General features: G+C 38.7%; 1 protein-coding gene across 1 annotated transcript; it reads left to right on the top strand.

Annotated features, from left to right (window-relative positions):
• Window positions 1-375: 375 nt before the first annotated feature.
• LOC105903312 (urotensin-2 receptor) lies at window positions 376-13400 on the top strand. Its single transcript, XM_012831043.3, has 3 exons — window positions 376-916; window positions 2298-3404; window positions 8669-13400. The coding sequence occupies exon 2, from the start codon at window positions 2312-2314 to the stop codon at window positions 3401-3403; it is 1092 nt and encodes a 363-aa protein (XP_012686497.1). The 5' UTR covers window positions 376-916; window positions 2298-2311; the 3' UTR covers window position 3404; window positions 8669-13400.
• The last annotated feature ends 273 nt before the right edge of the window (window positions 13401-13673 follow it).

Consider the following 13673-nt stretch of genomic DNA (forward strand, 5'->3'; position numbering starts at 1 on the left):
TAAAAATCTCTAAAAGTCTGTCCATGATTCACCTAAAGGCTCTATATGTACAGTATGTAATGCGATACTTCTTTGGAACATAGGAGTGTGTTGGTTACATCAATCTCCTATGTTCTTTTGCCTAATAAGAAGAAAATGCAGTCAGATACAGTTTGATAAAATGATCATAGGAATTTTGGAAACCCCTCTGCCCACATTGTGGTTTGTGGCTAAACTATTTCAGCAAGTGCTGCAATCCATTTCATCATGAAAAGGGTACTACAAGCTGCTCAAAACAAGAGAGATAGGCTTCTATAATATTCTTGCATAGTTCTCACTGATCCTTGCCCCCTTTTCCTCCAAGCCTCTCTTTCTTTTTGTCCCTCTCTTGTTTCTTCCCACCCTCCTTTCTCCTCCCACTTTAGACTTGCAAGGGCTGCAGCCTGTCAAACCCCTTCCTCAACACAACAGCGATTGTTGCGTGTGGAACAGTTTTCCAAATCTAGCTGTTAATGAGAGAGGCTTGTAGTTGGCAGAATGTTAATGATTTCCTCAACAATTGTTCATGTTTTATTGTTTCGATCAAACAATAACTCTTTTATCAAGACTTAATTGGAAGGTTTTTATCCTGTGTGGAAAATACTTGCCATCCACACTGAGGAATCATATCTAAGGCTGATCTGTCTACCTTTCTCCTGGTGAATTCATGTTGAAGATAGAAGACAACACAAATTCCAAAGGGAGATCTTTTTGCAGCATTCGGAATTCTGGAGTTCTACACTATTAAACGCAACCTCAAGATGCCTTTGATCACTGAGTGTGCTGGATACCTAATACCTGCTCTATAAGTGAACTTCTGAGGGATTATGAAAACGATAGTGAGCATTTCATTCTCATTCATACAGTAAACGCATCAGTCTGTGGATATAAAATCAAGGTAGGACATTTTGCTCTCTTTTAAAAGCCACTGCTGCCTTCTTCTTAACCTACCCTTCTCTATCAGTGCAGATGAGAACAGAACAGAGGACACATTATTAGATTCAGGTAGTAAATTATTGTCTCAAAAATCCAGTTTGTTTGCATTGTTGTAATGTCAACAAGTGTACTGTTATTTGACTTATGTCATAAAAAAAAATTGCATTCACACTAAAAATGGCACTTTACAGTAGATGGACCTGAACACAGTGATTCATTCTTGAATTAGTTCTACCTGCCCTTCTTTCTTTTCCTCTGCCATGTGGACTTTGGGCAAACATGGAATCAGTACCCAAGAGCCCAAATTACAGGGTGTATAATCCCTAAATGAAATGCCTTTTCTCTTTTATCTTTCACTGTTAACATTGATGTATTGTTTACGCTGCCTTTGTCAGAGCCTATGCGCTTTGAAAGATCAGAGTCGTAAACTCTTTTGTGAGACTCACTTATCTGTAGTATCAAATTTCAAATTTTATGTTTAAGAAGTATCACAATTCCAAATGTCTACATAAGGTCAAATGGTGTGTATTCTTTTCAGACCATACTGAATAAAGATACTTACTAAAATAATACTATTGTTTTCTATGGTATTACCTTAGTATGGAATTAATTTAAAGAAATGCACAGCATCAGAGTTGTGTCACCAGATATTAAGTAAGTAGTGTAGTGTTTTATGAGGCTCATTATCAGTGTAGAGTCAAATTGTTTATTTATCTGCACAGTGTAGGTTAATTAATGACATGTCACTAAATATATGTTCACTTTGTTAAAAATATTCACAGTTGTCAAGGAAACATCTGTATTAAATAGAGAGGGGTTGAGCTATCTGTTCCTTGAACCATCAACTAATCTACTGGAAATGATGTTTTGTCCTAGTTGTTTGAAATAAATGATGAGTATATCACTGTGATAATAACATCAGATAAATTGTCAGGTTTAATTCCACTGAATAATTCCAAGATTTGATGGTCAGACCCTTTCTGAATATACCCCACCTCTCTAGGTCCAGTCACAGTTTCCATTGTGGGCATAGTATCTTTGCTTTCATCTCCCTTAACGTGCATTAGGCAGCGTTACTATTCAGAAAAAAAGGAACGTAATATCTAATGTTCAAGACAAGTTCAAGACATCGTGCCCATCTCTTTTTCTGACCATTTGTTTTCATTCTTTTTTACATTGTTGCATCTCATATCCTTTGTATGTGGTGTGTTTTCAAATAATACTGATTATTGCATTATTAAATAATTACTAAGTTTGTTTCTTCTAATCTCTAATGCAGACTACAAATCCTGTTCTTGGTTTGCTGTGTAAATCTGTTGCGTTCTCATTTGGCTGTTGTGTAGATCCCTGCACAGAGATGTCCACCGTCTCCATGGAACCCATGGTGGGCCTGGCGGAGCCGTCTCCTAACACCACTGAGCAACCGCTGAACGCTTCATCCCAGGACTCAGCCGCCACCTTCACCATCGGCACCATCCTCTCCTTTATGTGTCTAGTTGGCGTGTCAGGTAACATCTACACCCTGGTGGTCATGTGTCATACGATGCGCACAGCAGCCTCCATGTACATCTACATCATCAACCTTGCATTGGCAGATCTGCTCTACCTGCTCACCATCCCGTTCGTAGTGTGTACACACTTTCTGCAGGGATGGTATTTTGGGGATGTGGGCTGTCAGATCCTCATAAGTATGGATTTTCTCACAATGCATGCAAGCATCTTCACCTTGACTGTCATGAGCACCGAGCGCTACTTCGCTGTGCTCAAGCCCCTTGATACAGTCAAGCGCTCCAAAAGCTACCGCAAGGCTATTGCAATGCTTGTGTGGGCTGCCTCTCTCATACTTACCCTACCAATGATCATTGGAATTAAGCTCATGGCAGTAGGTGACAAGCTCATGTGTCAGTCCACACTGGACCCACTCTCCTACAAGATTTACATCTCCTTTCTGTTTTGCACCAGCATAGTGGCTCCTGGGATGATTATCGGCTACCTGTACATTAGACTCGCTCGCACGTACTGGATCTCCCAGACAGAGACCTTCAAGCAGACCAAAAAGCTCCCTAATCAGAAGGTTCTCTACCTAATCTTCACTATTGTCTTGCTCTTCTGGGCTTGCTTCCTTCCCTTCTGGATCTGGCAGCTCTTGGGCCAGTTCTACCCAGCCATGAGACTTTCCACAAAGATCAAACGCATCATCAATTACCTGACCACCTGCCTGACATATAGCAACAGCTGTATCAACCCTTTCCTTTACACATTGCTAACGAAGAACTATAAAGACTATCTGCACAAGCGCCAGAGGACTTGGACCACAGGTAGCTACTTCAGCCGCCGCAACCGCTTTCAGCGCTCCCCACACCACTCCCTGTCCTCCAGCAGTCACCAGTGCACAGAGAGCTTTGTGCTAACACACACCTCACGCAGCACCAACAACAGCAGTTTGTAAGGTAGGTCCTACCATTTGAGTCTTCAGCACAGATAAGGACAGCAGCGATGTGGCACACCGTCATGCCCACAGCACCCACCCTGTGTGATCACAGCAAACATTATGGATGTTTACCGATTCCTTTATAACCTCTTTTCTTCAAGAGATAATTAAAATAATTAGCACAATCTAAAATGATTATGATTATAAGGCTGAAAGTTGGATGGTTTGAGACCACAAAACCCTTTTCTAGATTTTACCTCTTAGTATGAACAGAACCATCGATGCCTGCACATTTCTGGCAAAGAGATAGAGGTTCTTGCCAAGGCCTGTTATGTTGTATGTTTGTTGAGAACAATTTACTTTTGATCCTTTTGGGAAATGGAGGTTGTAGGGGTTTCAGCAAGGTAACAATAGTAGTTCAGAAATTCATAGTCCTCTTAACCAAATGATAAGCAATACTGAGAGATGTGCACGTTAAAAAATAAATGAATGCACAGGCCGTGATGTTTGTAATTTACATTGAGATTTACCATATGTGGCTTAGCACTAGGTCCGTAACAAAGAGGAAAAGGTAAATAGTTTGATGTCATCCAATCTTGAACTACTTCAGAAGAAATGTCTTATGCTTGGAAGAATTCAATAGATTATGTGCATGATCCCATCTGAGAGAGAGCCCTGAAGCCTTTTGTTTCCTAATTGTTTTGTGAATGAATATTTTTCTTCTTTGTACCTAGAGCAGATTCACACAGTCCTGCAACAGCCATTTGTCATAACATTTTACACAAATAAGATGACAAATCACGGCAATATATATTACGATATGAATATGCTGAAAGCTGTTATTTTAATCGGTCCCAGGTCAAAATCATAAGTAGCCTACAAGGATTGTTTTTCTGTTCCCATTTTAGGTTTTGTGATAACAAACTGAAGTCTGTTACTGCCAAAATCAATCATCAAATGGCATTTTCATTACAGTTTACAGTGTCTTTCTAGCAACAAATCAGTATTAAAGCTGAAATACTGAGTATCAATATTTAATTAATCAAGAATGGCATAATATTTTATGTATGTTTTATGTATCACACACTCTCATCCATCTTCCTGGTCCACTATTTAGCATATGACTGTCAGGGTAATGTATATTAGCCACTGTAATGTGGATTAGTAAGTGTGTTAGCCACTAGCCACTGAAAACACCTCTCTGTTCCTGTTGGCAGAGAACACAGGCCAATCAGACCTCCATGTCACAACATGTCACACAACATGTGTAGTTGTATTTCCAGTCTTCTTTCTTCACCCTTTCTGCTCGCTTTCATGGCTTGTTTTTGGAGCAAGATTTAAGCAATTGATAACTCAGAAAAAGAGAAAAGCCTGATTGACAGAGACAAGTACAACAATCATGGGAAATCAATGGGAAACTAAATATATTGAAAAGGTTAGAAAAAAGTGAGTTTTAATTATACAAGCTAAAGAGTTAATCTGACTCGCCTGCTTTTCCATTGTTTGCTTCAAACTGATCTAATTAACTGGGGAAAAGAAATGACAAAGCAGCCGACTTGACGAAGGTCGGGTATTGTTCTGTTCAGTCCTCGGCTCCTCATAAAGGGTCCACGTGTCTAGATTTCTCAGATAGTAGTAACATGATTTTGGTCTTCAGCTGGATATATAATAATAAAAATGGTAATAATATATGATTACATACAAATCAAATTGTCCTCAGATTATTGTTATAATGATCATTAGAATCTTTGCTTCCCTTTGAGGTACCTTGGGTTTATCAAGGACTAAACAAATTGTTGATCATAGTGTTATTTTGAATACTATTTTTGAAGAAAAGGCAAAAGCTTTGTTGTAAGCTGTATTTGAAAGCTTTTGATATCATAGAGCACCATCAGACACAATAAAGTCAAGCATTTCCACAGTTATTATTAGTGTTCAAAAACAACCTATCACCTGTCCTTTCCACTGCAAGCTCCAGAGGAAACAGGTCAGCAGAATTCAGTGCTCTCCTCCCAGGCTTGTGTCGCCGTGTGTGTGTGCGCGTGAGTTTGTGTGTGCACACATGCGTGCATGATGTGTGTGTGTGTGTGTGTGTGTGTCAGAGTGTGTGTGTGTGTCTGGGTGTGTCAGAGAGTGTGTGTCTATTGTGTGATGCCAATGGAAGACACATTTGTCCCTGTATTTCTAAAAATGAATTACACTTAGAGCACATTTCACAAGCTAGCACACACACACACACACACACACACACACACACACACACACACCACACACACACAAGATTGTAACCCGCACAACATGTTTTTCACCAAGTTGTCTTATATGAATTATGTTTCCTGCATTACATAAATCTGAAAAAAGGGAAAAAACAGACGACTCTCATTTGACTGGCTGAGGATAAGGGAGAGGGTCATATTTCTTGAGAACAGGATTCAGCTAAATACATTAATACAGTTGCTGTGACAAAGCTTCTAAAATAAATACTCACAAAGAACAAAACAAAAAGAAGAAATCCCAATCACACACAGTTTCTTCAACACCCAGAACATTTCGCATGAATGCTATTAATCAGCTGTGCAAGTGAGGTCCTTCTGAGGGTGAGAATCAGAACTAAATGTGGGCAACAGGACTAATTACTCCAGCCTCCTTCTTAGCCACCCCCAGGAACTTATTTATTTATTTATGTATATCTATCTTCAAAAAACTAAACATTATCAAATCTTTGTGTCTGTATGTGTATATGTATATTATGGCATGCCATTTAGGAAATTATTATATATATAATGACTGAAAACTCTGATTATATGGAGTGAAAGTCTTAATATATGGAATGAAACTTGAATATATGGAATGACAGGAGGAATATCTTGATAGAAATTTTAGAATATTGTCTAAAATATTGAGAATATATAATCTATAGTTATATCCTTGTCATTTAAGTGATAGCTTTCTGAATTCCCTGGTTTTACAAAATGGCATGGGCTGAAATAGTCCAATACTTGGTTGAGCTGATTTTTTTTTTTTACAACAGCTGATCATATTCAAAATGACACTGATTCCATATATTCAAGGTCACAAAAATGTATGTCCAACTATGTTCTTGTTCATTTTGACACACTGCTTCTTTCTATCTTCCTATGTAGTTACAGGGTTTCCTTTGACATAGCCAAGCTCTTTTTAGCATGTTTGTCACCAAAGTATTATCACTATTGTTTACCGTCATGCTATTATTTTTGTTGTTGCTATTGTGATCATTGGTTCTATTAGTATCCGCTATTATTAAATCATGCATTATTTGTTTTTGTTGTATTATTGGTTTTTGTTGTAATTGTATTATTATTTGTCGCTTTGGATAAATCATTTGCTAAATACAGTATCTAAACTTGAACTGACTTTGGTGTATGCTTTTCCTGCCTATGTCTTACGTCCTGTTGGGTCATTCTATGTCAATGTCAAGTCATCAAATACTTTAAATCTCATAAACCGTTAGTCATTTTCAAAAATGATTTGTCACCATCAGTTTTCTACAGGACATAATCAATGTCAATGAAGTTACATGACTAAAACTTAAGAACATGAAAATATTGTGTGCATGTATTCCAGGTCACCCCACCAAAACAGAGACAATAAGTTAATGGTCAAAAGCACTGTCATTGAAAAAAGACTAACATATATATAAAACAGAAGACTAACAAGTAGAAAACAGAAGAGAAAAAAAAAAAACTAATAATGATAAAATAGTTATTGTATGGAACAGGTGTTTCAATGCCTATGTTTAGTTGTTTACATCCTTTTTTTCTTTCAATGCCAAACTTAGTAGGTATTTAGTGACTTCAACAGGCTATGCAATTTTCTAACTGACTATGCTCTTTAACAAAAATAGCATTTGATACTTGTGATCACAATTTACTCAAACCTAAAAGTAGGGTTCCAATCTATTATGTCTATGGACACCTTTTCTCAAATATTTATACTACACACCACATCACCAATTATTATACAACTCCTCAGAATGTTGCAAAAAGTTCCATTGAATTGCACGGGCTATCCCAACGTTCAGAGGTCTGATGCTTCTTTCTGATGCGCTTCTAATTCACATCTTTCATAACATTCTGCAAGTACTCTGTTCACTTTCGTAATAGAAAAGTCCGAAAGTAATATGTTGCTACGCAAAACACCTGGAACTTTAAAGTTCTATTTGTGTGAATAACTATTTTTTTGTCACAAAATCATTAAAAAGAGGTATTTTGGAGGAATGCCTTTTATCGTTTTGGCAAGTAGCCATATAATAAGCGGGATAATGTATTGTCCACCAGTCTGTATAAGAAAATAAATCCCGACAGGACGAACAAGACCCTGGCATGCAGCAGAGTCATGAACACTGTGGTACACCAATATTTATGATAACATATCCGCACATGTACTACATTGACACAGTAGTAAGTACCTTAACTGGCTTGAGGTTCATCATTGACCTCACACGATCCCCCTGCATGTGACTGTGAAAACATTTCCAGTAATATATTACATTCTCATTCTCATTCTCATTCAGAACCCATGGCTAGAGAATCCATGCCTATATGGCTGGGATTACTTCTGGAGGTGAATGTTGTCGGCATGGGTTTAGTATATTTTCTCATTTTCAGTCAGATCACAAATGTGGTACAAATCAACCCACTTTAATTCAATGTATCATAGTACATAGTTCCTCACTGACAGCCAACTGTATGGCCTTGTAGCCAGACAGACATAATCCATGATCCAGTCATAATCCATGATTCAGTCATAATGCATGATGCATTGTATCCAACAGCTTCCAGGTCTGTGTCTGTGGTGTATCTATAAGATGTGCTGGAGGTGCTTGTTGGCCAAAGTACCCACCCCATCCTGACTGAATCAAGACAGTGGACTCCATTTACAGCCTTGCTTCTTTCTTTGTTGGATGCTTGTAAATAGTTTCCCAGTGATCCTGGAAAGAACATGTAATGTTTCCCACTGCATTCCTGCATCTCCTCTGCGTGTCTCGCCTTACTCTGCTTACTCATGCTCGTGCTTACTCCCATTTTCAATGACATGGGGCAAACCTCAAAAGAGTTGCAGCTGATAAACATAATTTACAATCTCTGACCTGATACATCTTGCTGTGACTGAATCCATGTGTGGTTCTGTAACTGGCACGTACATGTGGAACATTTTTGACATGGTTGGCAGGACAGTTATTTTTTTTAAATAAAAAATCAGAGGCTTTTAATTATTCTAACTAATGTTTTCTTCTTCTCCCAGGGCTCTTGCAAGTTCATGCTTCAACCGACTAACCACCCTACCTTTGAACTGGCATGCTAGCAAGACCTAGTCGGATGTGCTTATCTCTGTGCACACGCCCACACACCCAGGACATCCTATGCCTTTTCATGATGTTTAGATAACCACTGATGTTTAGACAACACAAAGATGCATTGCTTCCCTCTCATGAGTGTCCATGTAACCCTACACGTGTGGCTGCTTTGGATAGAAGCGTCTGCTAAAGAGCACATGATTTTTTTTTTTTTTTTTTTTTTTACTTATGCTCTAGTTAAGTTATTATGTCCATGTTACAACATAAGTGTTCCAGAAATGTTCAAGAGGACTTCATCTGAAGCTGGAATATTCGTTTTTCTGAGGGGTGTGGGTTTTCTCCTTATATTTTCAACTTCTTGTTTCATTTTCATGCAAGAGCAGCACGGCCTCTTTCTTTCCAGTGACTTCCTCCAAGTCTCTCAGCTCATCCTATAGCCTAAGCCTCTTCATTAGTCTTAGTCTCTTCACCATCCTAGTAAACAGTCTATTGTGAATGGAGAGGGTGGGCTGGGAAAGCACTATGGCGTGTCCCAGAGGAGCGGGGGAAGTAATTAAAGTGCTCTGAAGCATGCCGTAAGCAGAAGACAGGGAAATGGTGTGCTTGGGCAGGGCTGGGGACACAACACACAATCCACAGGATGGGGCACAGTGGGTGGCAGAACCCCTGCCTGCTCCCTCAGAGCAGACGTGGGCATCAGTCATACTCAATGATGGTTGCTGTCTTCTTTTATGGACAAATGGATGAGTAATCATTTTTAGACTTCTGGAAATTATCATCATCCATCTAGTAGATATTGTTTTAGTAAAGGATTTCTTTGTGGACATAAGGAGACTATTAAATTCTTGGAGCCAAGCAATTTAGAGCCTTGTTTGTGAGGATGCATGCATGTAAGGACTTTGAAATTTCAATGAATTTCACTGGGCGTCAGTGTAGAGAGGCCCGTGTAGGGAGACGTGTTCATATTTTCTAGTTGTAGTACGTGTACAAGCAGCCACATTTGGGATCTAATGAAGGCACTTATACCGATTATTACTTAATCCAGATAACACGGCATTGGAACAATCTAGACTTTTCGTGACAGGAGCACAGAATCAACAGCTTTTTGTGTAATCCTATGTAGACTTTGTGAACAAATGTGAGTGTTTGTCGAACAGTGGTTCAGCAGTGACATTGTAAACACACCCAAGTTCCAGTTTTCACTGAATTTGTGGAAACATGCGAACAAGAGATCTTTTGGGTTTTCACCAGTCTTCTGCCAGTGACATGAGCATGTCAGTACCATAAATATTATGTGCCATGTCTAAATTATTAAGTATATTGAGTTTCATGCGCCAAATTGGAGGGAATAGACAATGGGACAAATTCTTGGGATATTCATTTGTTTTGCTGACCAAAGCATACATTTATTTTACACATATCCTCTAAGTGAGTCTGGGCCCTGTATTATCATTATGGCATGGCATTCTGAGGGTGTGCGCATGTGTTCTTTCTGGAGGAAATGTGAGATCACCCTCAAAAAATCCACTGCAATTTTCACAACAGGAGTTTTGTAATAACACATGGTGTGAGACCAGTCCCATAGTAACACTGGGAAGATGGCAATCCTGTGGGATTTGGTTAGCTTCAGATTGGCTGATGTGATTGTCTTGATAGCTCCAACAAGGTCACTAAATCCCACTTCCTTTAAAATTGCTTCAGATCCTGAGAAATGTTTACCCACAGATATGACTCATATCCACTCCACAGAACCCTGAGAATTTCGAGTCTCCTTTTCTGATGAATCGCGCTGTATTAACAGCTGGCCTTTTATGAACTATTCTGAGAAAGAAAAGTGAAAAGTTATCATCTCTCTGTTATCATCTGTTACTACATTGCTTTGGATATTTGGCGATGGCATGATCAGGATCTCGTCATTATCATGTGTGGAAAACAGCATTTTAATATTATGTTGTATAGAATAGAAGAATGTGACAGCAAACATGATTGATCGTCTATATTATTCATAGCCTAGAGAATATACGGCTGCACTTATACAATATTTGTAACACATTTCCATTTACAGTGCCAGGTCTCTCCCAAGTGTGGCATTAGCTCTGCCTCACGGTAAAGCTTGTCAAATAGTCTAATATCAAGTCTAACGGCACTGACTTCAGATCAAAGCCATGACATTGACAGCTCACTGTTTTGTATCTCACACACATATCTCAACAGCAGTTGTAGAATCGCTTACCTCAAACGAAGGATTACACAGCATCTCTTCAAACACCCACTCTGTTCTTTGTGGATTCAGTTTAAAAGATTTCTCCATTCTTCTTACTGGTGTTCCATGATCTAAAAGAAAATAAATGATCTTTTATATATCTAAGGATTAAAAGACATAAATCTAATGAATTTCTTCAAATATTTGAAATCTGTTTTTCAAGCAAACTTGTGAGGGATGGAACATTTCTCCTCCAGCTTCTTATAACAAAGGAGTAAGAGTAGAAGCTGAGATTCTACAGACATAGTGGTAGTGGTAACTCAGGAGTTGTTCTATCAACAGATGGGAGACAGATGTTGAGCTTTAATGTATGCCCTCTGGAGGTGAAGGTCGCACAGCTGCCGACAACTGCTCTAATAGGACATTTGATTACTGTAGATCTGGCAGCTGCCCAGACAAAAAACCTTTTGGCTTTACTCCTTTGTTTCTTCTCTACCTCCCTTCTACCTCTCCTCATTATATGTTAGAAATACTAACAAATAACATACAAAAAATTAAGAAACAACGACAAAGACAAAGATTGTCAGAAACTGTCACAAGTATGTTACAGAAATTCTCTCATTGGATAGCTTTTTAAATACTTTTAAAATCATAACAAACCATTACTTGCTCAAATCTCAAGCCCAACAGGCAACACATGGCAACAACGAATAAATTGTCAATACTTAGCAATAGACCGAGTATAGAAAATGTCTCCAGTACAGATATAGATAGATATGTGCTTTAACATGATGGTTCGGGGGGAATAAGACAATCTGCATTAGCTGTCTGCTTAGTCAAGGGGCCTTCATTTCATTCACGGGCAACTGCCAAGGAGCAAAGCAACATGCAATTAGCAAAGTCTGCCGCGCAAGTTAATTTATAAACTTCGTAAATTGTTTTGCTAATTTAATACCATGAGCAAGATCCTAAGCGCAATGGGTGGTTCAGCCCAATGCTCCCAAACGCCACACAGTAGCTGTAGTTCATGTGTGACGGACTTGGCTCATTGCTTTGCTCATTGCTTTGCTCATTGCCCGTCAATGAAATTAGGGCCCAGAATGTACTCTGGTGGTAACTCAATTCACATGAACAGTAACTGCAAATAACTTTGGTGGTCCAGTCCAGAGACCCACCTTCCAGGGCTTGGAGGGTGAACTTGACATTTAAAATACCCTTTTCTTTCTCCGCAGTGACTTAAAGCAAAGGCTTAAAGAGCCTGTGATTCTGGCAAAAAGGTTTTTGATATTTCAGCTCTGATTTCATCCAATCAAATTTTACCCCTCCCTTCCATGCTCCTGAAGCTACGTGCTGATTGGCTTAAATTGTTTATGGCTTAGTCCAAGTTACTACGTCTGTTTCCAATTTACAGAGCCAGGACTGTGCAAAAAGTGACTAAAAGGACAAAGATAAAAGTGCTACCAAGATTTTTCTGTCTAAAGGCAATAACTCATTGGTTAGATTATTGCAGACACTGCTCTATACTCTTACAGGGTAAGAATTGTAGTTAGGTATAAGAATGGAATAAAGTGATTCATACATCTTTTTTGCCTCCCCTGACATCAAAGCCGTCTGAAGGAGAGCACTACCAAATACAGGCAAAGGAGGGCTTTTGATCAAAGCCCAACATAAGATGCACTCTCGAGGTTCTGAAGTACAAAGGTGAAAAGAAAAACAAACACAAGAGGCTATAGCTAGATGGATGGATAGCACAGGGTTACCAGTTAGACCTTATCTAGGGCTTATAGAGTGTCTATGTTATTTCTCAGAGATTGTGAACATGTGGTTCACTGTTCGTAATTGATAGACACAATGATGCAGAGAAATACGTGCCTACGTCTCCACTGCATGATAAATGGGATCCAATTCAGATCTGTTTCCTCCCAAGTGGCACAGATCTGATAAGTGCAATGCCAGTCCAAACAGGGCAAGGGCAATGAGATATCATCATATCAGATCTGTGCCACATCCATATAGGGTACTAAATCAGACGGGATTTGGATATCTGATCAGTCACGATCATTCATACACTGCTGTGTAACCGCACAGATCAGAATTCTTAGGTAGCCTACATATGATTACAATATCAGTTGTACAACAGTGAAATGGGTATGTTGTGTATGAATAATTACGTTTAAATGTTTTCCATAACTGAGAAGGTTATCACACACTCCTTATCATCAAGGGTTTTATCCCCACTCTTGAGAACTACACATACTATTATAGGCTGCTCTGTATGCTTCTCAGTATGCTTCAATATCCATATTCTGTTCGGTTCCTGTACTCTGGGTAATGCATTATCCTGCTGTATTTAGTATTTAATACTATTGTGTGTAAGTATTTAAGAATCCTTACCAATGGTCTGTATGTCTACTTTTATTGTAAGCTTCTTACATGTGGTTCTTGAAATAAAAATGACCAAAAATTATCTGATACCACTTTCAGAGTCAAACGTTTCATTATATTCTGCACATACAGTATATGAGAGGGTCCCTGCAAATTGAGAATGTTGTGAACGTTATAAATAATGATTCTTATAATATAATGCACACACAAGGGTTGACAGGTGGGGCAAAAGCCACTTTGGCATTTGACTGAATATGATTCATTTGCTAACTGGTTTAGCAAATGCAAGAATGACTTATATGTTATTTAACCCTCTATGGGACTTGTCATTTATAAATGACGCTAAGAAAAACTGCTTTAAAAAA

The sequence above is a fragment of the Clupea harengus genome, chromosome 23, assembly GCF_900700415.2.
Source record: "Clupea harengus chromosome 23, Ch_v2.0.2, whole genome shotgun sequence".
Lineage (NCBI taxonomy): Eukaryota > Metazoa > Chordata > Actinopteri > Clupeiformes > Clupeidae > Clupea > Clupea harengus.

Coding starts and splice junctions, on each gene's coding strand:
- LOC105903312 (XM_012831043.3), top strand. CDS start 2,312: ATGTCCACCGTCTCCATGGAACCCATGGTGGGCCTGGCGGAGCCGTCT.